This window comes from Hippocampus guttulatus, chromosome 12 (assembly GCF_054856545.1).
Source record: "Hippocampus guttulatus isolate MCC_2025c chromosome 12, RoL_Hgut_1.0, whole genome shotgun sequence".
Lineage (NCBI taxonomy): Eukaryota > Metazoa > Chordata > Actinopteri > Syngnathiformes > Syngnathidae > Hippocampus > Hippocampus guttulatus.
Window position 1 is genome coordinate 9262611 of NC_141272.1, and position 22946 is coordinate 9285556.

Consider the following 22946-nt stretch of genomic DNA (forward strand, 5'->3'; position numbering starts at 1 on the left):
AGTTACGACGATTAATTAAGCGATAACTAATCTTTCATATGACTGCCGAGCACATCAGCCTCACAGTGCAGAGGTGCGGGGTTTGAATCTGGCGCATGACCCCCACCACAGATAGTTGTTTGGGTTCAGCGGTCTGCAATTCCAACTTGCAATTAGATGTGTTGCAATATATCTTTTTTTTTTTTTAATCATTGTTTTCATTCAATTTGTTTCATCTGCAATTCACCAATGGCACTGGCAAAGAATGGGAATACAGAGCGCCTGGAGAAGCATTTAAAAACGGTACACGTGAGCTACGATCGTGATGTTCATGCGTTTAACATGCTGCAAAAGTGCATACCATGCCTCCGTGTCAGGCCTCCCACTAAGGTAGGCAGTGATTTCCTCTTAACAAACTCTTGTATCTACTTTATTTTTCTGTTTCGTTAATGTTAGCGGCTGTTATGGCTGTTGCTCATCATGACGTGGCAACGGTCGATCGCGGAAGTTTGGTTGGCTTGAAAAGTAAGCTCTTCAGTCAAAAAAGGATGGGCACCCCTTCTATAAATTGTCCCTAGGTGTGATTGTGAAACAGTTGCAGGCTGTCAAGAATTCTGTGGAACAATATGAAATGATTGGTAAAACAACATTAAGTCTCACTTGTCCCCGAAGGCACGCCTCCAGAACTCTGCAGCATCAGCCTTGGTGATGCGAAAATTGTCACCCTGAAACAAGCCGTTTGGAAAAATGGCCTTCAGCTCGGCCAGCATGTGGCTGAAGATCAAAGACAGCTTGGTGAGGTTCCTCCTATGAAAGCAGAGAAAAGAACATGTTTTTAAAAAAAAGCACTGCAACAATGTTGGTGCTTCAATGACATCATTTTTTAGTACAGTACTTAGTGTATTAATATCATGATCTTTACATGGCGACATCAGCGCAACATGTCAAATTATTATTATTTTTAATTATATTTCACTCCTTTTGTGCAAAATGCCAAGGTAACTGTGGACAAGCCATGAGGTAAAGTTAGATTATACAGTAATCACCAGGGGTTTTCCTGCATTCAAAATTGCGGTGCAGCCGCCTCCAGCTCATTTTGTGCCGCCCCCAGCCAGGCCGACTGACGACGCTCAACACAGCGTAAAGCTCCAGTTGGGCTGATTGAGCGATTGATGTCACTCATATGTAGTTAACTGTAGTTGCAACGTTGCACCACTATAGAGGCGCTACATCAACAGCAGTACACAAGAACGATCTGAAGCAACTATCGAAGAAAAAAAAAAGATCGAATTGTGTTTTTAAAAAATAAAAAAAATACAGCTATATTGGCAGCCATACTGCAGAAAGATGCTTTGTTTCTTGTCGCTTGTCCCTCCACAGAGATGGCACCTTCAACAGGGACAAATTGCTTCATGGCAGCAAGGGGTTGTTGGTTCGCAGCCTTGACCGGGTCGGGGAGTCTTATTTTGAAGGTTTCCCGATCCGGTCAACTGTTTCTTTTAGACATCCGACAAGGAAGCAGTGACAGCTTAGACTAAGGCTGAAGTGACAGCTGAATCTGTCAGCTCGGTAAGAGTTGTTTTTTTTTTCTCCACTAAAATACAACCATTGTCTGATAAAAAAGAAACCTTAAACTAATTTCAACTAATAAGACAAGATGAATGTCATAGCGCTCGCTACCCAGCACCATGTTTTCCTCCCATTTAAAAACCTCAGCTACACTGTCAGCGCCTCCAGCAGAAGAGTCTCGTTTGACCGGACGAGTCAAACGAGATCAAAATCCTACTTCAAGGTTTTTCACGTGTAGCAGGGGGTTCTGGTCCCCATTCACTGCAAAAAACAAGGGATTGCTGTATTAGGTAATTGAATTTCCTGTTACTCGTGACAAGCTTGATAGCAGCATTATTTTGGTTTGTTGCACTCCACATACAAACTGTGTAACTGTGATGACATTGTCAAACAATAAATCTAAAAAAACACATTTAGAAGCCCCCCAAAAGCAAAAATGGGAATATAAAAGATTCCGCAGCAAGATAGAAGTGAAGAAATGCAACAAAATGATGCAAGGGAAGAGGTTGGAGCAGAAGAAAGAGTGCAGTGTTGGCCCAGTAGCACACGGCAGCATTAGAGGAGTGATGCTGAGGGGAGCCCTGATTTATGAACACAGGCACACAACAAGAATGTGTGTGGATGCTGGGCAGCAAGAATTGACATGCAGGACAGCAACAGTACAAAAAAGGCCGACCACACTGCAGCTGCGGCACTCTACACTTTGTACACTATGAATGAACGAGTGCTGGAGAGAGAAAACAGTACCCGAGGCTAGCTGTCAGTAATTGTGTCTAACTTATGTTGAAGTTGTCTTTATTTTCTTGATGCTAATTATTGGGTTTTGCTTATTATTTTGATGCTAATATTTGTTTTGCTGTAGTTTTCAGGATGGATTCGTTGTTTGTCAAGAAGCAATACATTAAGCACTCAAGAGAAAACCACTTGTGCCCCTATAGCTATTGAGTGCAACTACAAGTGCTATACGTACATACTGTATATACACAAATATATACACTCACGCACATATACAGTACATATCGGAGAGATCGATGCTGTTGAACGGTCTGCGGCTGGATGGATGTAAGTCTTGAGGAGCCGACGATGAGAAGAAAGGAGCGTTAGCGCGGAGCGCCGATGCGGATTTGGAACTGGGAGTCGCGGCTTGGAGTTTGAAGCGGATTACGTGGGACAGGAGAAGTGAACGAATCTCTTTTCGTTAATGGACGCTACAGCTTCGTGTTTGCTTTCAAAACTTAGCTTGTAGCAGACGTGTGCACATTTTCAGCATGACGTCTCTGATCCACTGGTGAAAGGACACTTTGATCCTCTCCTCTTTCATCTATAACTGCTTCAAACAACAAAATGTATGCAGAAAAGTGGTGAAGATTGCACGACTGTGTCCTATGTGTTGTGTTATTTTTGTTATTTTGACTTCAAAATGGCGCCGCGAGAGTGGCTGCCTTTCCAGCAGCTCCTATATTTTGTTGTTCTACTTCTTCCTTTCATAACTTTGCTGCTGTGAATTGGGAATTTCTCCATTGCGAGACTAATAAAGGTTTTCTAATCTTATCTAGACAGAGAGAGAGGAAGAGAGAGAGAGAGTATTTTATGATGATGACTTCTTGTTTTGAGCAAATAATCATTAACTTAAGAGTTTTATGGTTGAAAAACATTCCGGAGTGAAAAGAGAACAAGAAAGTTGAAGACTGCTCATCAAACACCGGTTTGGAACATTTCCCAGGTGATTGGGCTAACTGAGAACTGCTGCCATGATTAGATTGGTGATGTATATGTGTGTGGGCACGTTTGTGGGCTCGCATTAATTTATGAACGCAGCCTGAAGCTCTGAATTTATTCTTCATTTTGCATTTTAAAAGTTACAGTTCTTCAGTTAAAAATTGTTTAGGGGAGTGGCAAAGTGTAGGGGTTCGTAACGGTTTATGAGAGGTGTGAATCTCCATGCCCCCCCACCCCAATATAATAATAATAATAAAAACAATTTTAAAAAAAGTCATTTCATTCATGCCTCTGGTCCTTTTCACGTGAAGACATATTTTTAAGGACCAACATTGAAACAAATTTTTAAAAATGGAGCCAACGCACTTATGACTAAAGCCAAGTTGTGGCAGGGTTTTTCTGGACCTTGATTTGACACCTCTGCTACGAAGCATGGCAGTGCTAACAAGTAGTGCATTATTTGAGTGTCACGATTCTTTAAAAACCAAAAAAAAAAACCTAAAAAGCATCTCTCCCAGGCATCTCCATCCTACAATAGCAGCTCTGTAATCAGTGTTTGTACTACCCCCTACAACTGTTGCCGTTATCAAAGAAGCTGTGCCAACATGAACAATGCCGTCACACAAAAGAGCCACATTTGATCGCCATGTTTCATCCCTCCCTGGCGGCAACCACAGCAAAGTTTTTTTTTCTTCTTCTTACACTAGGTTGTTGTCAACCCCCGCCACCAAGCTATCTGACCTCTGACCCTGCAGCTGGCTGCTCCCTTCCTGTTTCCTGTTGGCTGTGATAAAGTAGTTCAGCTCATCAGCCAGAACCCTACTGCGCGAATACAGCGCAGCACAGCAGCAAAGGTCAACCCTTATAGAATGAACGTCTGTCTGGATTTCTGGAAGTAGCACAAATGTCAGCTTGTAGCTGTATTATAGCTTTGCTTCTCAAATCTAGGAGGGAAATTCATATTGGCCACATGATGTCAATGGCTTGGATGAGCTCTACCTAGTGTTGTTTACAAGACATTTTAAGTTACTCAAAATCGCTAAAGCGAGGACAAATTGGTATTTGCACAGCAGCTTAAAGAAAGCTCTGTTTGTTATTCATTTGGACAGCAGTCACCAATGAATTACATTTGTTTGGAATTGGAGAATGGACATTTCCATTTATTCTTCCCTGGATCATTAGATAAAAGATTGGCAGCCATATGTAATAAGGGCCTACTCACAGTTAACAGGGTACAGTTTTAGGGCCATTTATTCAAGATAATTTTGAACTGAACATGGCGTCGATATGTCACTTAAAAAAAAAAACATTTCAGAGCCTGAAACATTTGAAATCTGGTCTCATCGGACAAGTTTGTGGAAAAAAAGGTTGCATTAACACTTCTACAGAAACACTGACAACCGAGAACATGTATTCTAATTACCGGTAAGTGTTCAGGAAATGTTGAGGCCCTACATCATAGCCAAAACAACAGCAGACAATAATGTGACTGTAGTTTAAGGCTGCTTTACTGCAAAATCATACCTGTTGGATTATTCTTTTATAAATCCAATAGATATATCATCTGAAATAATGTTTGAACATGTCAGTGAAACACAGGTGGAGTACAAGTTTCAAATGCATCCCAATTTTCCTGCAGTCATCACTTTAGAAATTCAAATCAACACAACTGGCTTCGTGACAGCTCTCCATCAGGAAATAGCACTCAACATCGTGCACTTCAGTATTGATCCAACCACACAACTCCACAAACAAGCACCGAAACGCAACCAACAGCCTGCTATAATTTCCTGACCAACTTCCGACTTAATATTGGAACTTTAATTTGTCTTAACCCGCAAGCGGAAAAACCCTCATTAGAGACCAGTTTTGAAAATGTTTGCTGCTGTGCATCATCCTCTTAATAATTAGTGATACACAGTGTTTGCACATTTTTAGCTCATTTGGCTGAGTTTGAGTAAGAGGAGCTGAATGTTCACCGCAGGGTAGAGAAGCCAGTGTGTGTTTCCAGCCTTGGAGTAGGATGAACCACTCTGTGCCATAAAAATCATGATATACTGCGAATTGTGTATGTGAATCTCAAAATATTAACGAGGTGATGAAACCTCCGTCTTTAAAGTGTGAACTGTTTTCAATTTGTGGTCATGCACTAAAAACAGCCTTTGATATCCTTCTGGTGGACTCGCAATAAGAAGCAGTGTGAGAAGAGTCACTGTTATGGAAGCACAGGCAGACTGACTGAAATTCTTGAGCTGTGTCTCTGAAGACAGATAGGTCCCAACAACACACTCAGTTTGATTCAAATGAAAAATGTACTTGCGGTGAGGTGTGAAACAACATTGTGGCACTTTTTTTTTTTTACCCAACAATTCCTCTAAAAAGGATGCAGGTAGAGGTACTGCAGTCCTGTTTATGTAAAAACATTTTCATATGGTGAAATTTTAAAAATGTGCAAAATTTTGACAAAGCCGAGCTACCATGCCAGATAAATTCTATGTTGCTCCCTCCAATTTTAGCACTTACAGTTCTGAATGTAACAAATTAAACAGGAAATAGCCAGGCTACACTTCCATTTGTACTGCTGTTAAACACATTTTAGAAAACCAAAACTCAAAAGATGAACAATCGTAAACCACAGGTAACATTTTCAAAGGTGAAGCCATCAAATAGCTAGCTGTTTTGACTCAATAACATCAGACAATTATGGAATCTTTTCAAACTGAGTTACAATAAATAATCAACTCCGCACCTCAGTCGGTCAAGTTTCCTAAACCCCTGAAAGTAGCTGTCGTCAAGCCCCTTCTAAGACAGAGATGTTTGATGTCTCCTTGTTAGAAAATTATAGACCCATCTAAAACCACATCTTCCTAACCAAGATTGTCGAGAAAGTGTTTTTTAATCAACCAAACAAATTCTTTAACTAAAACTGACTTTTGCGATTTTACAATCAAGGTTTTACAACCTCATCATAATACTGAAACAGCTCTTAATAAAGTACTAAATTACAGAAGATTGAACACTGATGCAGAGAAAGTGTCGGTGCTAGTACGGTATAAATTGTATACCGTTGAACAGGTTGGAAACTTAGGTGGGATTAAATGGAACAGTCCTAAAACGGTTCAAGAGTTACTTTGTGACGATTGGACGTTTTGAATCTGATCAAATGGAGATGACGTGGGGGTTCTATACACTTTATCGGAAAGAACCATTAACTCAAAATTTTATGGATGCAACGCACTCCAGAAAAGCGAGGACAGAGTCAAGTTTACCACTGTGCTACATCGGGGTGGGGGAAATTTCTGATTTTTTGATGCGTCGCAATTCAGACATAGCTGAATCGGAATCGATTGACTAATGTTCACATTTCGATTATCTAAATATTAAAGTTATACAGAACGTTCTAAATAATGCGGAACTAAGAAGTGCGGTAAATGTCATTTCCAGGATACTTTGGGAAGTGCACAAGTCAACACATGCAGAGAAGAACAAACATGGATGACAGTCACCCACTTCGCTGTGAGATCCAAAAAGCTCTTTTTAATATAAAAGCAGGTATATGGAAACACTTTGGCTTCTACAACGTCGACAGTGGAAGAGAACTGCAAAAGAGCCACGTCATATGTGAGCTTCGTCGCACTAAAATAAAATATTTTGGCAACACAAAAATGTAAATCGATTCCACCCTATGGAACAGTCTGGGAGACAGCTGGCTGTTGCTGTTGCTGCTACCCGTGGCGTTACCGACCAGAGAACGATCGAGGAAGCAATTCGAAAGCTGCCAGTCTCATCGGAAAAGGCGAAGCAAATTACGAAGGCCATCTGGGCATTTATTGTCATGGATTTATGTCCTTATTCCGTCCGTGGAAAATGAGGGATTTCAATCACTGTTATGTACATTGGAGCCTAGCTACACTGTACTATCCCGATGCTATTTCACCGACATGGCGATGATGACACTCTACAACCAAACCAAAACAAAAGTCATCCCGATCAACCGTTTAAAGAACTTCACTGTAAATTTCAAGTGTATATTTGTGCAACATCATGTAATACTGACTTGCTTAGACTAACAGATACCCGCTTGTCTTGTTCCCAGCTTGTACCAATGGGTGGCAGAGTAAAATGACATGTTTACACAAAGCTCATATAATCAGTTTCATATCTGCTAATTTAGTTCCCTTGTATTAAAAAAAGGGAAGACTCATTTCAATATTCATCATCTTGATTCTTGACCCCCCCCCCCCCCCACACACACACACAGGGAGCACTTTCTTTTTAAGGGGAAAACTGGTCATCATCACAGCCAAACCTTTGCAGAAGTACAAAGTACAAAGTACATACTGTACTTTGAAGGGGAGGACTTTTGACAGCTTCTGAAGATACTTTGAAGGCTCTAAAAAAACGTGTTTTTATTGGATTTACATTGACATTTCATAATATTACGGTAAAAAGTCAGCAGCAAACTGATTTATGCTGCTTGGTCAACCAATCCCACCTGCTTGATTTCATTGGGCCTCTGATCAACACACCAGCTCTAAAAGGCAGAGATAATAGCAAATAAATTCAAAATTTGCTTTGGCAGAGCAAACCTTTAAAATAAATAAAATAAAATCGCCACATCTTGTCATCTTCCCCTGAGGAGAAGCAGCGGCAGCGACAAAAGCGCCCAACAGACCAAAAGAAACTAGGCATCAAGGCAAGACAATGAGGGACTCGAGTGAATGGTCTACACCTCGGGGAAATTCCTAATTAATACTGCAGCGACTTTGAGCTGATTCTAACTCTTCAGAGTCTTTTAGTGGCCTTTTGTGAGAATTGGGCTCATTCTGTTCTAATTGCACTTAGACACATCACTGCACACAAGACCACGCCAGGCACGCAAAAGCACCAAGCTTTACACTATAATGTGCTAGTTGTGTACAGTAGATGGTAGAGACTGGGAGGCACAAAAAGTGGCAGCATCTGTTAATGACAGACAGTTCAGAGCCTGACCACAGATGCCGACTTCCTCCAAACACAACAACACTCAACTCACTTTGTTGCAGCCTGAAAGCACCCTGAGGGCTACAAGTCACTCTCGCTCTCTGTGCCAGCCTCGTCACAATTATTCGTTCCAACTGTTGTACCATAAAGGCTTCACACCTCAGATTCGGAAAAGTCGGAAATCGAAGGGACTTGACAGCATACCCTCACCTGGGTTGCGAGTTCTCCTCATACATGCGCTCCTTGCCCTCCTTGAACAAACTGATGGTTTGCTTGGTCTTCTTGGTCAAGTTCTCCATGAAGACTCGAAAATACTCATTTTCCCCCAGGGTTTCCATTTTGCCCTCGTAGCGTGACAAAACCGTGCGCAGGTGCTGGTATGTATCTGGCAACAGGTCCAGGATGTAAGGGGGGCTGTTCTTCAGGGCCAATTTGGGATTTTGGCACAGGCGCACCACCTGCAAAAGTGGAGAGAATATGGTAGAAAGATGTGTTAAGATAAAAGAACAGAGGAACAGAAGAAAATAATAATCAAGCCATCAGAGAAATTTCATGCTACATTTTGCTTCAAGGCTTTATTTATATCCGTTCGAGAAAGTTATATAACATAGGTTGTTTTCATACCAAGAACACGTGTATGTGCAGAGTATTCAGTGTGTGTCACAACAGAGGACATTGAGAATGGAACAGACTACAACAGCCCATATCAGCTTGGAGCGCTTATAATAAGGGCAACTCTAGCATGGTGAATATCAATGAGTGCGTCCCTTATAGCTGCAACGCAATTTATCACAGTTGCACAGTGCTTCCTCTCATGACCAAACAATAAGTCTCCGGAAGTGGCCAATAGAAAACCTGCTTTCATGCATGGCACAATTAACAAGCTCTCTGAATCCAATTGTTGCCATTTATCATGAGTTGCATGCAGCCTCGTTAGACTATACAATACATAAACCGTAACTGTTTGGATTACCAACCAGGGTTTCAAAATGTAATCATTCACTTCTGGAACCTAACAAACAATCATTGACATTACACAAACCAAACCAGTAATTGGTAAACAGAGAGATAATGTTTCATCTGGTGGTTTGTGTGTCGTCCATAGTCAATCAACTAAACATCGTGGTCAAATATGATCACCCAACTGCAGATACTTGGGTCATCCTAACTAATCAACCTTTTGTTTTGCCGATCCCACTTTACTTCTGCAATGTGAGTCACTGTTGACTATCCAAAATGAAAAAAAAAAGGGCTACAAAGCAGACAGAATGGAAGATTTTTTCCCTCAAACTGCAGATGGACAGATTGCTATGATGCAACTACTGTAGGTTATTTCATCAACCCATCGTAGTTGTGTGAGGACAAACTGCTGACCATCGAAAAACAATCACATCAAGGTCTGATATAGAGGAAGTGTGACACATTTAGCACCACTCTGACATTAGGATCAGGACATGACTCAAAAAGCAAACAAAATAATTCATTGTAAACGTGAAACTCCAATGTGAATGAACTCAGTTCATTTTTGATTGTAAAAGCTATTTTAATGAACCATTTATGCACTTGTGGCATCACTACAGAGAGAGGCATGATCAAGTTACTAAATATTTTGAAGAATTCTGTAGACTATGTGGATACTGTGTGTTAAAGCAATGAAAAATGCTAAATTGAGTGCCGGATCACGGTTTATCCAAATATAAAACTTGCAGGTGGCCATCTTTACATAACTGTGGCCAGCATTCAGCCTCGAACTTTTCTGGAGTCTATCCCACCAGACTTACACCGTGAACTGGAAGCCAAAATTGAAATCGCAATTAAAATATTATTAACTGCCCAACCGTAAATTATTATTAAACATGGTTGCTTCATTTTTATTTTATGAGTATTTTTGGATGATATATGTTTCAAGAAAACATTCTGCAACAACAAAATGCATTTCAAATATTCACAGAAAGTGTTTGAGTGTGTGGGTGGCGCGACATGTGCGTGCAAGTAGTCAGAAATGAGAATGGTACCCTGCCTTAACCCTGGAGAACCCAAGAACCTTTTTCTTCTTTGGAAAATGATAAATTATATATTAAATTCCTGCTGTATGTTCACTGAACACCAAAATATACGTTTTCCCAAATATTTCATGCTTTAATCCTAATTTAGGATTCGGGCCAAATTTGACCCTTTGGGATTTAAGGGTAGCATCTGAGTAGCAGAATTTATAGGGGCCAAATTTGACCCCGTGGGTTCCCCAGGGTTTTAATGTGAGCCACACACAAAAAAATAAATAAATACAATTATATATTTCAAACATAAACTAGCCTAATCACAATTTATTGAGCATCTGGCAAATCCGAGTCAAAAAGAACATTGCGGTGCTCCCTGCTCACCCGAGCTGGCTCCGTGGGAATTTATTTATTTACCTCTTTTCCAAGATCAAAACGGTCATCGAGAGGACCCTCTTGGCAGAAATAGATGATGACATTTACGATAGCCATAACGACGGTGCTGCGGAGAAGTGCAAAAACATTCTTCCAGGAGTGTATGAAGGCGTAGCACAGAAGGCTAAGAAAGTGGCTACTTTGGATTTGAAATGGATCTTCTGTGACACCAATCCTATAGCTTTTTTTGACACACCAAATACATGATGACATTGGCTATGCCAATATCTTTCAGGCAATGTTATTCTATTCATTACAACACTGGCATCAGAACAGGCGTAATATGGCCATTAGAAAAATGTCAAATATAAATCCCTAGTTGTCACTATGCCATGAAGCAATGGAGCTGTGAATGGATTTCACCAACTGGCAGCAATCAGCAGAGGAAGTGATTCAGGCGCGACTCACTTCGAAAAAAAATCGAACAGGCAGTACGTGCTTGATAGCACTTCTAACTGAAGACATAATGCAGAATAATTACGAGTTCGATGTGGCACTATTTTGATGAACAAAGGTTTGTAGTAAACACTGCAATACCATGTATACATCGTAACAATAAGACCCCGATTAAAGTACTCCTTCCACAGAAATTTGGTAGTAGAAAGCTTCTCCGTTCCCCATTTTGGCAAACTGTCCCAGGGTTTGTTTTCCATGTTGAAAAATGTTCGTTGTGGCAATTTCGTTTTCTTAGTACGCAGGACTACAGTATAACATTCATATTCAAACTCACCATTAGTTATCAAGTCTCCATGACAAAAGGGTGACTGTACATTCAATAAATGATTTCTAATGAGGACAAGGCTTACTTTATTACGGATGACTCAAACATCATCTGATCACTAGAAACTGATTGGGCGCACATCTCGATCATTGCTTTTCAAGAATCAGGGAACAAGCATTTTGGAGCCAAGTCGTCCATAAAAAGAGGGTTCAATATTAGTGTGGTTAGAGTGTTCTCAGAGAGCACCATTCCACCCAACAACTAGAATGAGGTCACGATGGACCTCAATGGTGTCATTTATGATAGACAAGAGTCACATTTCAGTCGAAGGAACTTTCCCAAAAACCATGTGAAGGCAAATGTGCAATTTTATTGGAAATTCTGATCCATCCACAAAAAGTCCCCGTTCAGGAGTTAGTGCTTTCAAAGATTTCAAAAGATGTTGGAGAAAGGGTGATAGAATGACTCCTCTTGCCTATTTTTATTTCTTTTATTTTTTTCACCACTGCTGACATGTTTGTAATTGATTATACTAAAATATGATCTATCATATGGCGATTTTTTTCCGTAGACAACTTTTTTTTTTCGTCATTACAGCTGGATAAGGTACTTGTCATGGAGTAAGGAGTCACCTAGGAAACTGTACCTCATTCATTGCCGAGCTTTAAAATGTTTGCAATTCCCCCCCACACCCCTCCTCCAAAAAATGAAGGAAAAAAAAAACAACGACAAAAAACGGTTGGAGACGACTGCTCTTATATTGTATATAAGTACACACAAGGTACTATTAATAACAACTCAATGACGAACAATTATCTTAGCACAACTATCTTCAGAGCTCTCCACATTGGCCATTCAAATTTCCATAACCATATTTCTGAAGAACAGTGGAGGGTTAGGGTTGGGTCAAATTAAAGACTGCTAATTCAAGCTGAGGAAGACATGAGGACCACGCTGCACTTTTTTATGCCTCAGCTGTAAACAAGCAAGAACATGCGTCCGTGTTCCTGCAACATTCAGACAGTTCCTGGAAAACATACCATCTGTTTAGCAGAGTGAAAAGTGGTGTTCTTCAGACAGAACAGTTTACACAGCCCTGATTAACCCCAATCAATAAACCCTCCATTCCTACTAAAAGAGGCAACCCTGTACAATTGACTAATCACGTTGGAAGTTACAAGGTGGTCTATACGTTTGCATTCAGCAGGTACCTGGTTTTACTACTGGAAAAGCACCAATAAACGTGGGAATCCTTGACAAGCTGAGTAGGTACCATGCAGTGGAAAAGGGGCATTAAGTGAACTTGTGATGGCAAGTTACACCACGGGGTGGTTGACCCAAAATTGATCGTGTAGCTCCTTCTCGTGTGCATGCCTTGCCCACCAGGGAAAGTGGAAAGTGTCATACAGTGCATTCCACAGACCAGAGAGCCATCTATGAGAGAAAAGCAAACCATTTTGAAGCTGAGAGAAGAGGGAAAAATTCATCAGAGCTGCCGCGCAAAAATTAGGCATGGCATAAATACAACAACTTGGAATGTCCTGAAAAAGAGAGAAACTGCTGGTGTACTAAGTAACAGATATAGAACTGGTCGGCCGAGGGCAACAACAGCAGTTGATGGCGGAAATGTGACAGCTGTGAAGGAACACTAAAAGACAACACTAAGTGACATCAAGTCACGGGGCAGGGGTGAAGTTATCACAATCTACTGTTCGAATAAGACTTTGGGATAAGAAATATTCATTCTCCACCACAAGATGCAAGCCACTCATCAGCAAAAAATAAAATAAAAAATAAAAAAATAAATCTGAAGGCCGGATTGGATTTTGAAAAGAAACACAGAGATGAGCCACAAAGGTTTTGGATCCAAATTTTATGGACTGATGAGACCAAGATTAACCTCTACCAAAACGATGGCAAGTCCAAAATCTGGTGAAATAAAGACTCCGCTTATGATCTAAAACACACAAGCTCATCTGTGAGTGTGGTGGAGGTGATGTCATGGCTTGGGCCTGCATGGCTGCTTCGAGAATGGGCTCACTCGTTCGTCTTTAATGATGATATAACTCAGGATAGTGGCAGCAGAATTAATTCTGAAGTCTACAAAACTATTTTATCTGGCAAATAACAGCAAAAAAGCATCCCACCTAATGAGAAGCTCCATCACACAACAAGACATTGACCCAAAACACACTGCCAACACAACAAAGGACTTCATCGGGAGAAGTGCAAGGAAAAAGTGCAGGGTCTTAGACTGGCCAAGCTAATCATCAGACCATAACCCAACAGAGCATGCATTGAAGAGCACATATGAAGTACGACACACCAAAAACAAACAAGAAATGAAGGAGGATGCAGTTAAGGCCTGGAAAAGCATTTCTAATGAAGAATGCAACAGTCAATGGGTAGGTTTGATGCAGTCCATGCAAATAAGGGTTATGCCATCAAATATTAAATATAGAGTATATAAATATTAAATATATATATAAATACACTTAATAATGTCTGTTGCAATACTTTTGCTCACTTGAAAAGTCGGTGGCTTCAAACAAAAGGTGTGAGTTGTTTAACACATGAAGACGTAAACACCATGAAATAAAAGATGGACTTTTGAAGTTGTGTTTCCTTTTCATCTTTTGATCTGAGACCCAAATGTCCTCAGTTTACAAAAGCAACAAACCAATCAACCTTGCGCCCCAAATCCGTTGACCATCTTCTTTCAATTTGTGGGCCTCGAAGTCTGCCATGATTTTGTTGCCATTGCGCGTGATTGTCGAAATTGTTTACTTTGCCAATTCATAGTCTCTGCTCAGCTTCGTCTGGGAGACTCCCTTTCGAAAGTGAGAGACAGTTTCAGCCTTCACAGAGAGTGAGATTTGCTTCCGTTTACCAGACATGTTTTCACACCATGTGCCTTCGGAAGTACAACACCGTACGAATCGATCAGTGACGGAGGGGAAGCACACGCTGTACATTTTGTTCATCAGCAAGTGTGCGGTGGCAGTTAGCTTCTTACGGTTCATTGTAACGAAGCCATTATCACTACTTTGTGGGAAAAATCTGGTCGTTATAATGAAGTTTACGTTATTAAGGTGTGTGTTGCAAGCAAATTCAGCAAATGGAAAATTAACTACGTGAAATTGAGACTTTGAAATGTAGTGGTGAAAACATAAATGGGGTATGTTGAAAAGAGGTTAGACTAAATGTGGTTCTTAGTATATAATATGCAATTCTCAGTTTTCTTCAGTTTCCCAGTAAAATCGGGTGTGGCAGTAAACAGATTAAATCATGCACTTGCGGTCTTTTTTAGGAAAATTATTCACTATCTACCAATCAATCAATCCACTTCTCAAAATTCTGCACGCAAGCCAAAGCAAAAAACAAATTGACAAAAGGTTCAACGATCACTTTCAATTGAGGGACCACTGCTGTTTCACTGCTATCACAATTTGAAGGAAATACAAGTCAGGTAAAATTTATTTATATAACCCTTAATCACAAGAGTGGGCTTCACAAGCCCACAGTTGACAAATATTCATGTTACTCTGCAAGTCTCAGTGTTTCGCTTTGTTTGGGCTATGAAGTCATTTGAAAACTAATTTGCCTGTTACATTATCTTAAATTCTTAAAAAGTTAGGGTAACCAAAACGAATGACCATAAAGCATATGATAATGATTTTCCTCTTAACAAAGGACGTCTCACTGCACTGGTTCACTCGAAGAGGAAGAGACACAAAAGGGTGTCTTGTCTTCCTATTCACGCTAATATTTGCAATGTGAAGCTCACAGGAAACTAGAGGTCAAAATGCATGAATTCCCCCCAAACCCCCATCCCTCACAAATGAGTCTCCCCGTGACAGTACAAAGTTGGCCCATGAACATTTTTCGTTTTGTGCTTTGATAAAGAGATTCCAGAGAAAGCTCCTCAAACCTGCGCGCTATATTTCCTACATTATTTCAAAAAGTAAATGCAAAATCAAGTCCTAGGCTTTCTATTAATTTCAATTGAAAATAATGGTGTGTAAATGTTGCAGCAAAAACAAAGGAATCGTCAAGACTGTGTATGGTGTGAAATATGCAGTGTTGGTAAAAAACTATGCATAAACAATCATTTATAATGCAATCTAACAAACGATGCTGACGTTGTTCGATAAGCAGTCATTCGAAGTGTCGTCTTCTAAACGAGCGAATAATAACGAGACGGCGAAGCCTTGGAACGTCATTTAAAAACAAATTAGCAATTTCGCTAGCACGAGCTAGCCATGTCGCCATCCAGCTGATTAGCTTCACGTTAGCATCGTTAGCAGCACACGAACATTAGCTCTTATCGTTAAGTGAGCTGCAGTTAGCTTAGCGTTTGCTCTTCATGAAAGTCGGTCTTGACCAACCTTATCCATCAGTTTCCAGCACTTTTCCACTGTCTTTTTGTCGACGGCCCCGGGCTGGTGGTGCGAATGAAGGTGGTGGTGGTGGTGTGGCTGGAAAGCATCCTTCATCATTCCGATGAGCCCCCCGCCTTTCTTTAGGTTGCCTGCCATGTTGGGGCTCGGTGGCGGCTGGGGGTGGGGGGGTCTCGTTGCCAGAGCCGCAGACAGGTGAGGCGCGGCAAGCGTCGGGGAGGGTGAGAGGTGGTGATCCAGCCAGCACCCCCCTTGGCGAGGACAGAGCCCGAGTGTCAAATCCGTAGATTTCCTCTAACCCAAAACGGGTTAGAGGAAGGGAAAGTGCCTATCGAGTAAAGGCTTCCATCAGTAAACCGGCCAGTTTGTGGAATAAAAGACTAACACAAACTCCCACCCCCAACGGCGAGCGTAAGGCGTGCTATGCTACGGCAAGCGGCGGTGCTCCTTGCCTTCGCGTGCGGGCACAGGCGCAGCACAGCGGGCTCGTTGGCCAATGATACCACTTCTCCGGTTCTACTCGATTAATAGCGTGTCCTCTCTCCTGATGAGCTTTCAGTTCCGTGTTGTCAGCGCCAGTTGATGCCCTTTAAGTGCGGCTCAAAGGTGATATGGGGCGTTTGGGTAACAGCCCTGTGCAAGCGAGGCTGGCGCCTGGCGGAGACCGCTCACCGACGGCTCCGGAGAGGAAGTGGCGCCGTGGACTGCTTGACGCTCAGACACACACGCGGGAACAAGACTAACTAAATTACGGTGGAAATTCAACATCACCCAATGCCGTTTCTTTACTATTTCCCCTTAGCTGTGACGTGTATATGCGCGACCCTTTCCTTTCCCGTTCCTCTCTTTCCGTTCGCCCCCTCCTCCTCAAAATCCCAAACTCCACGCCTTAGCTGTGCTCGTTCGCACTGCCTGCATGTGGTCGGGAGCGCGCGCCTATCTGTAAACTGAATCTTTTGGGAGGAATGGGGGGGTAAATAAATCTTTGAATTCTCGCGTGGAGCGTCCTGCTCACTCCTGACAACCGGGCGGGGACACTTTCGACTGATCTCGCTAAAACCACAGTAAAGTGGGTGTGTGAGTCACGACAATGGTAATGGGTGGGCTCATACTGCCATGACAGACACTGATTGGTCATCAAAGAAGTCAATCAGTTGCAATTATGCATATGTGTCCCCATGGCAACCGATGCAGAGAGAACAGCGGCCGGCAGGCAGTTAAACTCTTAAGTATCAAAAAAGATTCAGAGAGAAATGACTTACCATTGATATATTTTTGGTGGTGCTTTCACTTTTCGGTCTGTTAGCACGCGCATAACTCAAATCACTCAAACATTGGTGCCATGAAATACGAGTGCTTTGCCTTACGAGTTTTTCAAGACACAAGTTGCTACTTAATTTTTTTGTTTTCTTTTGTCAGACCAGTCGACAAAACTAGAGCAACAAAATTTTTTTCCCATCTTTGCTGGCACCAAGTTTAGGCATCGCACGGACATTTCAACAGATGTGACAAACATCTCTTTGTCTGCTGCTGCAGTAGGGTCGAAGGAGATGCAGCAGCAGGTCTTCCATGTAAAGGCTAAACAAGCTGGAAGTAAAGGAAACCAATTTCGGTCGTATTTTGTTTCCCGATTGTTAAAACAATTCAGATGTAATGTTTCTTAATGGCCACTAGATGTCACCATCGTATTGTTCCTGGAAATTGGCCTAACTCGACGCTAAATAACGCACACTTGCCCAAGATTTGTTGCTTTACTGATGTATATGTTAGTTGCTCCATGTACAGCACTTTGTGTGCAGCGATGGCTGTTTGAAAGTACTCTATAAATACAGTTGAGTTGATTTGAGTCCATCAGTGATTCTCAGTGTGGTATTGGTATCACTAGTAGTGCGCAGAAGAATCACTGAATTAAATAAAAAGTGCATACAGCACGACCGGGCAAATCAGCATAAAGAGCACACCATTGACAGGACACATTTAAAAATGGAATTAAAACACCAATGAAAGGAATGACAATGTCTCTCCAGAGAAGGTCATTGTTCCATTTTAGATTCTCTTGTCTTCAAGCAAACTGTCAATCACTGATTTATTATCTGGCAAACCCAGTCACGGGCCCATCTTCTGTGTATTGCAAAGACTTTTAATATTTATGTATTTCAGCAACTAAAATGTGTGAATTTGAAAAAATATGACTATTTCCTGAGCTAGTTAAAGTCCTTCAACCTCTCTTAGTGATTCGTCTCTAGCGAATAAATCTCAACCCTTTTACTGTAACTAATAAGAACACTGTTTATTATTTTGACTCCTTTAATACTCACATCTTTGTGATGAAAAGTGTCATGAATGCCACTTTCCACTTCAGGTCTATTGCAGCCACCTCAGTTGACACTGACAGCTACTGGCATGAGTGTCCTTGCACTTGCTGGTCAGCGTCAAAAAGATTAAAACCTCTGCTAGTTTTGATAAAAGCTGTTTTGAGTTCCTCTCAGCTGGGATAACCCTGCTTCATTTTCTTCACAGCCCAACAAGTTTGTGTGTGTGTTGGACCAATACTGCAAGGGGATTTATGTTCCTGAGACTGGAAGTCCAGTAATTAGTAGGCTTTACACGATAAGGATTTTTGGGGCCGAGCAGCGATTTTGAAGAAAACAATACTCGATCACTGACTCCATTGGAAGATGGAGCAACATATATTTTCAAACAACCCCCGTCATAGCAAAAATCCACATCCTTGACGCCCAATTGAATTGCATTGGAAAAACACATATGAATCCAAATGCTGATAAACATGAATTTAACATGCAATATTTATATGTTTATAACATCTCCTTCTCTGAAAATTTAAAAAAAAAAAGGTGAATGATCACCTGTCAATCAGGTGGCCAGGGTTTTTTTTTTTTTTGCTACATTCTATTGCTACCTTGGTTCAACAGCTGTAAGCAACTCCATACACATACTTACCATTTGCGCCAACTTCCTGGTTCCACATTTTGCTCAAGTTGCCTGCTCCTGTTTGGCACCTATTGGAAACTGGCTGTGCCCCCCCCCCCCCCCATGTAAATAGCAAAGAGAACACAACATAAAAACTCGATGATTCACGTCCTAGTGGGTAAATGATATCCGGAAGAGGAATGCAAAGTGTGTGTTTCCACCCATTTTCTGTACTGCTTAACTTGTTTACTGTCAGCCTATCTCACTCGATTTTGGTTGTTTTCCTTCTTTTATTTTATTGTCTTTTTTTTAAGGATACGATACTTGGAAAAAGCTTCTGTGACCCCAACATAGAAGCACTTCATTTCCACCAGTGTCAAAGAAAACCCCATTACACACTTGGGTCCTGAGCCTCTCCCAGTCGACATGTTGGGCACACCCTGGACTGGTTGCCAGTCAATTACAGGGTGAACACTCTAGACAAGCAACCACACACATGGAAAATTTAGAGTATTAAATGAACCTATCATGCATGTTTTGGAAAGTTGGAGAAAGTGAAATAGCCGTATAAATCCTCACCATCTCCCGTATGGCAGACAGTTGCTATCATTTGATTTTTGCTTGCAAGTTGCTCGTGAATATGAAAGAAATAATATGCCCCAGTAGTAACACTTTTATAAAATAGAGATTTTTTTTTTGTGTGGTAGAATTGTGGTTGTCAGCACAGATTGTTAGACTTGGCCACATTTCTGTTCAGACATGGTACTTGATTGAGTTTGGGTTTTCTGAATTTTCGCAGAATTAAAACTCATGCTGCTGGAAATTAGTCCAGGTATAAACCTTGTTTTGTTTGTTTAAGTAACACATTTTATTTGCTCAAACCTCTCGAGACAACATGCCCCAATTAACCAACCAAGTGTGTTGTCTGCTTGACTCAACACCACACTTCACATTGGCACCTCTCCCACCCCTTGAGGGGGGAAAAATAACGAGTGTGCGATCACCTGTGATATGAGTTATACCGCCATGCATCTTGGATGTCTTTAGCACAGCTGAAGTTTATGGTGAGGTGTAAAGAGAAATTGCTCTTGTATTCAGCTGCTAAAAAAAGCAAACAAACAAGCAACCGATCAAACAAAAGTCATTGCTCGGGCTGGACAATGACAAAGTTATTGAGCAGTTTGACACAAGGATGCTGTGTTGTCCACAAAATGACTTTTAAAAAACGGGCCAACAAGGGTAACATAGAAAAATGTTGCATTTTATATTGTAAAGAGGTACCTTGAGATACAAATGTAATTTGTTCGATGACCACACTCATAACTCAAAACATTTGTATCGCAAATGATCTTTCTCCATTAAAATGAACGGGAATGCCATTAATGTGTTCCAGCGACCTCAAGCACACATTTTGTAATGCCTTTTTTAAATAAGGAAAACAGCACTCAATAATAACGTACTTTTGGAAACATACTGTCAACTAAATAGAATGTACATAATTAAACAGTTTGCGCATCATGGAATGATTCATTGCAACTCTTTTTGCTGTTCGCAACTTGGCCACTAGGGGCAACATAATACTGTCATGTCAAATACTTATTTGTCATGTCCTTGTTTATGATGATACTAATGCAGCATGTTATACTGGAGACAAATTCCTTGTGCGTTCTACATACTTGGCCAAAAAAGATGATTATGATTATGATGAAGGCAAAAACTTAAGACTTTCACAACTCCAGTACTATTACGCTACTCAATAGACGAGTACCGGTAATTAATCATTTTCTGTAGGGGATAAATAACATGTGCCAGAGTATTGTGAGACTGTCTGTGTCCATGCGCTAATGCACCGTTCAAAGGGTCAGATATCCATTGTAAAGGGTTATAACACACAACTACTGATTCTTCTTGTTTGGCTAATCATGACGTTTTCTTGGAGTGTTGGCATGAAGGAAGCAGATGGATTTTCTTGTTTTATGTTGAGAGGGAAGAAATTTCATCTGGGCTGTATGTTACACATACGAACAGCACATTTGACAATAAAGTTGTATTAAATTCAATTCAATTCAATTCCCGAACCAAAAGTTATGTGGTTGATTTTAAGATGTGAACTTCTTTATATTTAGTTTGAGAGTGCAGTTCAAATTGGAGCGGCATTCAACAACTTTAATGCTCTCTTTTTATTCATACATTAAATTTTTATTTTTTATTTTTCACAGTTTGGTCAATGTAAGTTGAGTTCAGTTCACTGCTACCATACATGCTCGCATTTTATGTTGACATTTTTGCTAGCCATACAAAACAAACAAACAACAACAACAAGGCCCTAACAATGGCTTGTATCTTGATGGACTTTGAAGTCTGGTCACTCGTACCTCAAGGCACCTCTGTATATTAATTTTCCAAATGAGTATTTATTTGAAAAGTATCAATTATTATGTGCCATTTAATGTGCATTATAAAAATGCCTTGCATCACTGAAGGCCTCCAACTAACGTGTGCCAATTAAATGCCACTACTTTTTGCAGTTGAGTAAATAAACACCTCAGCCCACATTTTCACAAGTTTCCCGATTAAATTTGAGTGAGGCTATGTTGAAAGTAAACAACATATCCGAGTGACCTCTTTAAATGATCTAAGATGTCCTGTTTACGGCACAGTCCCAGATTTCTTCAGACTGATATATTCTAAGTTTGTGTTTTGCAAAAATGAATGCATGAAAATGTCAGAGCGACTTGGCCGATGCAAACTGAAAGGGTCCTCGGGCTTTGCACAATCTATCACATCCAATTCAAGTTGAAGAGCCTTGACATTTAACAGAACACATGTCAGCCGCTGATATAAATATATAAAAACGTTCTCCCTTTACTGTGGACCGATTTATTTGTTTATGCTGCTGTGTTTTAGTCATATAAATTTTTGTTGGCCTCAAGTCATTCATGAATATTTTCTCTGTGTGTGTTTACAGTGAGATGAGAGGTCATAAGGAGGTGAGGAAAAGTCATCGTAAATATGACACAGAGTCAAAGATGTCAGACGAGAGACAAAGGCACAGCAATGTGTACTGTATGCATGGAATATTTGAAGTATTTAAAAGAAGAAACACTTGAACGCATCATCAACCCATTATTTATGAAAACAAGTCCCAAAACATCAAAAAGAGCTCAGGTAGTTCTTTTCTAACTTCTTCAGCATCTAATAACATAACTTTCTCAGATTAAAAAAAGTAACTTGTTTCATGTTTAATTTTTTTTCTTCCCCCCCGATAACAATATAACAACAATAATCAGTACTGGTAATCCAACAGAGTACAGGAATAATTTAAAAAGATGGGGACTGAAAGAAACAGCACACTGAGACTTGAAAATACTGCATAGTACAAATGGCCCATGGCTGTTCGTCCTTTGTATGTCCTGTTCGGAGCAGTACCGAGGGCCGACGTGAGACAGACTCATCAGTTTGTCCATGAGCAAGAAAAAGACAAATCCGCCCCAGGAGACCCCAAAAAAAGATGAGTCAGTACCTTGGTCCTGTGTCAGGTGATCCAGTGACAAAGCACCATCTGACCAGGAAAGCTAACGTCTACAGGGTGCGTGTTATTCAGGTTCGCTGCTATTTGTCGTCTTGTCCCACTCTATGCTCTCCTCACTGGGCGTAGGAGACGGCAAGGCGCCGGCTGCCCCCCCAGGACGCATCCTGAGCCCCTGGAAGCGTCTGCACTCGGGGCAAATACGGATGTGGCTGCAGCCTCTGGCCACCAACGCGGCTTCCTGAGCCAGTCTGTGGGAAAGCGGCTCGGGCAGTCCCGTGCCTGTACACAGATTGCCGTTGGCGAGGCCCACGGTGGCTGCTCGCGCCCGGCGCTCTTCCTGAGGGAGGGGTGGCGGCCGCGTGACCGACGACGTCCGGCGGCGTCTCACCTGCAGGCTGTCGTGACACAGGATGATGCCCTGCAGCTCGCGCAGCATCTCCTCGCACACCGACTGCTGGAAAGCACCCAGGGGAAAAGGCAAATAAGCGATAAATAGATCAGTGAGTGAAAATGCAGGATAATGTCCCTCGAGGACAGGAGTTGCCCAGCCTTGATCTAATGGGTTTTATGAAATGCCTTTTCAGTATGATGTGGGTTCGCATACGAACATCATTGTTAAAAGTTTTTAAAATCGGATTTCAAAAGTGAACGGTTAACGGTTCAATATCGAGATGGCTGAA

The 22946-nt window shown here is 41.2% G+C and overlaps 2 protein-coding genes across 7 annotated transcripts in view; both read right to left on the reverse strand.

Annotated features, from left to right (window-relative positions):
- Nucleotides 1-16770, reverse strand: part of cbl (Cbl proto-oncogene) — a 29341-nt gene extending 12571 nt beyond the window's left edge. Inside the window, exons 1-3 of one of the 2 annotated variants that reach the window (XM_086124900.1) lie at nt 15792-16770; nt 8461-8708; nt 640-786 (exon numbers count right to left, since the gene is read on the reverse strand). In XM_086124900.1, the coding sequence (XP_085981026.1) occupies nt 640-786; nt 8461-8708; nt 15792-15941 (545 nt within the window). In that variant the 5' untranslated portion in view covers nt 15942-16770. The remainder of the gene's footprint in view (nt 1-639; nt 787-8460; nt 8709-15791) is intronic. The other variant, XM_086124899.1, reaches the window with a different exon arrangement.
- Nucleotides 16771-21598: 4828 nt separating this feature from the next.
- The window catches only part of grik4 (glutamate receptor, ionotropic, kainate 4), a 249915-nt gene continuing 248567 nt past the window's right edge, over nt 21599-22946 (reverse strand). For 2 of the 5 annotated variants that reach the window (XM_086125395.1, XM_086125399.1), the window contains one exon: nt 21599-22720. In XM_086125395.1, coding sequence (XP_085981521.1) covers nt 22331-22720 — 390 coding nt within the window. In that variant the 3' untranslated portion in view covers nt 21599-22330. The remainder of the gene's footprint in view (nt 22721-22946) is intronic. The other 3 variants (XM_086125398.1, XM_086125397.1, XM_086125396.1) reach the window with 3 other exon arrangements.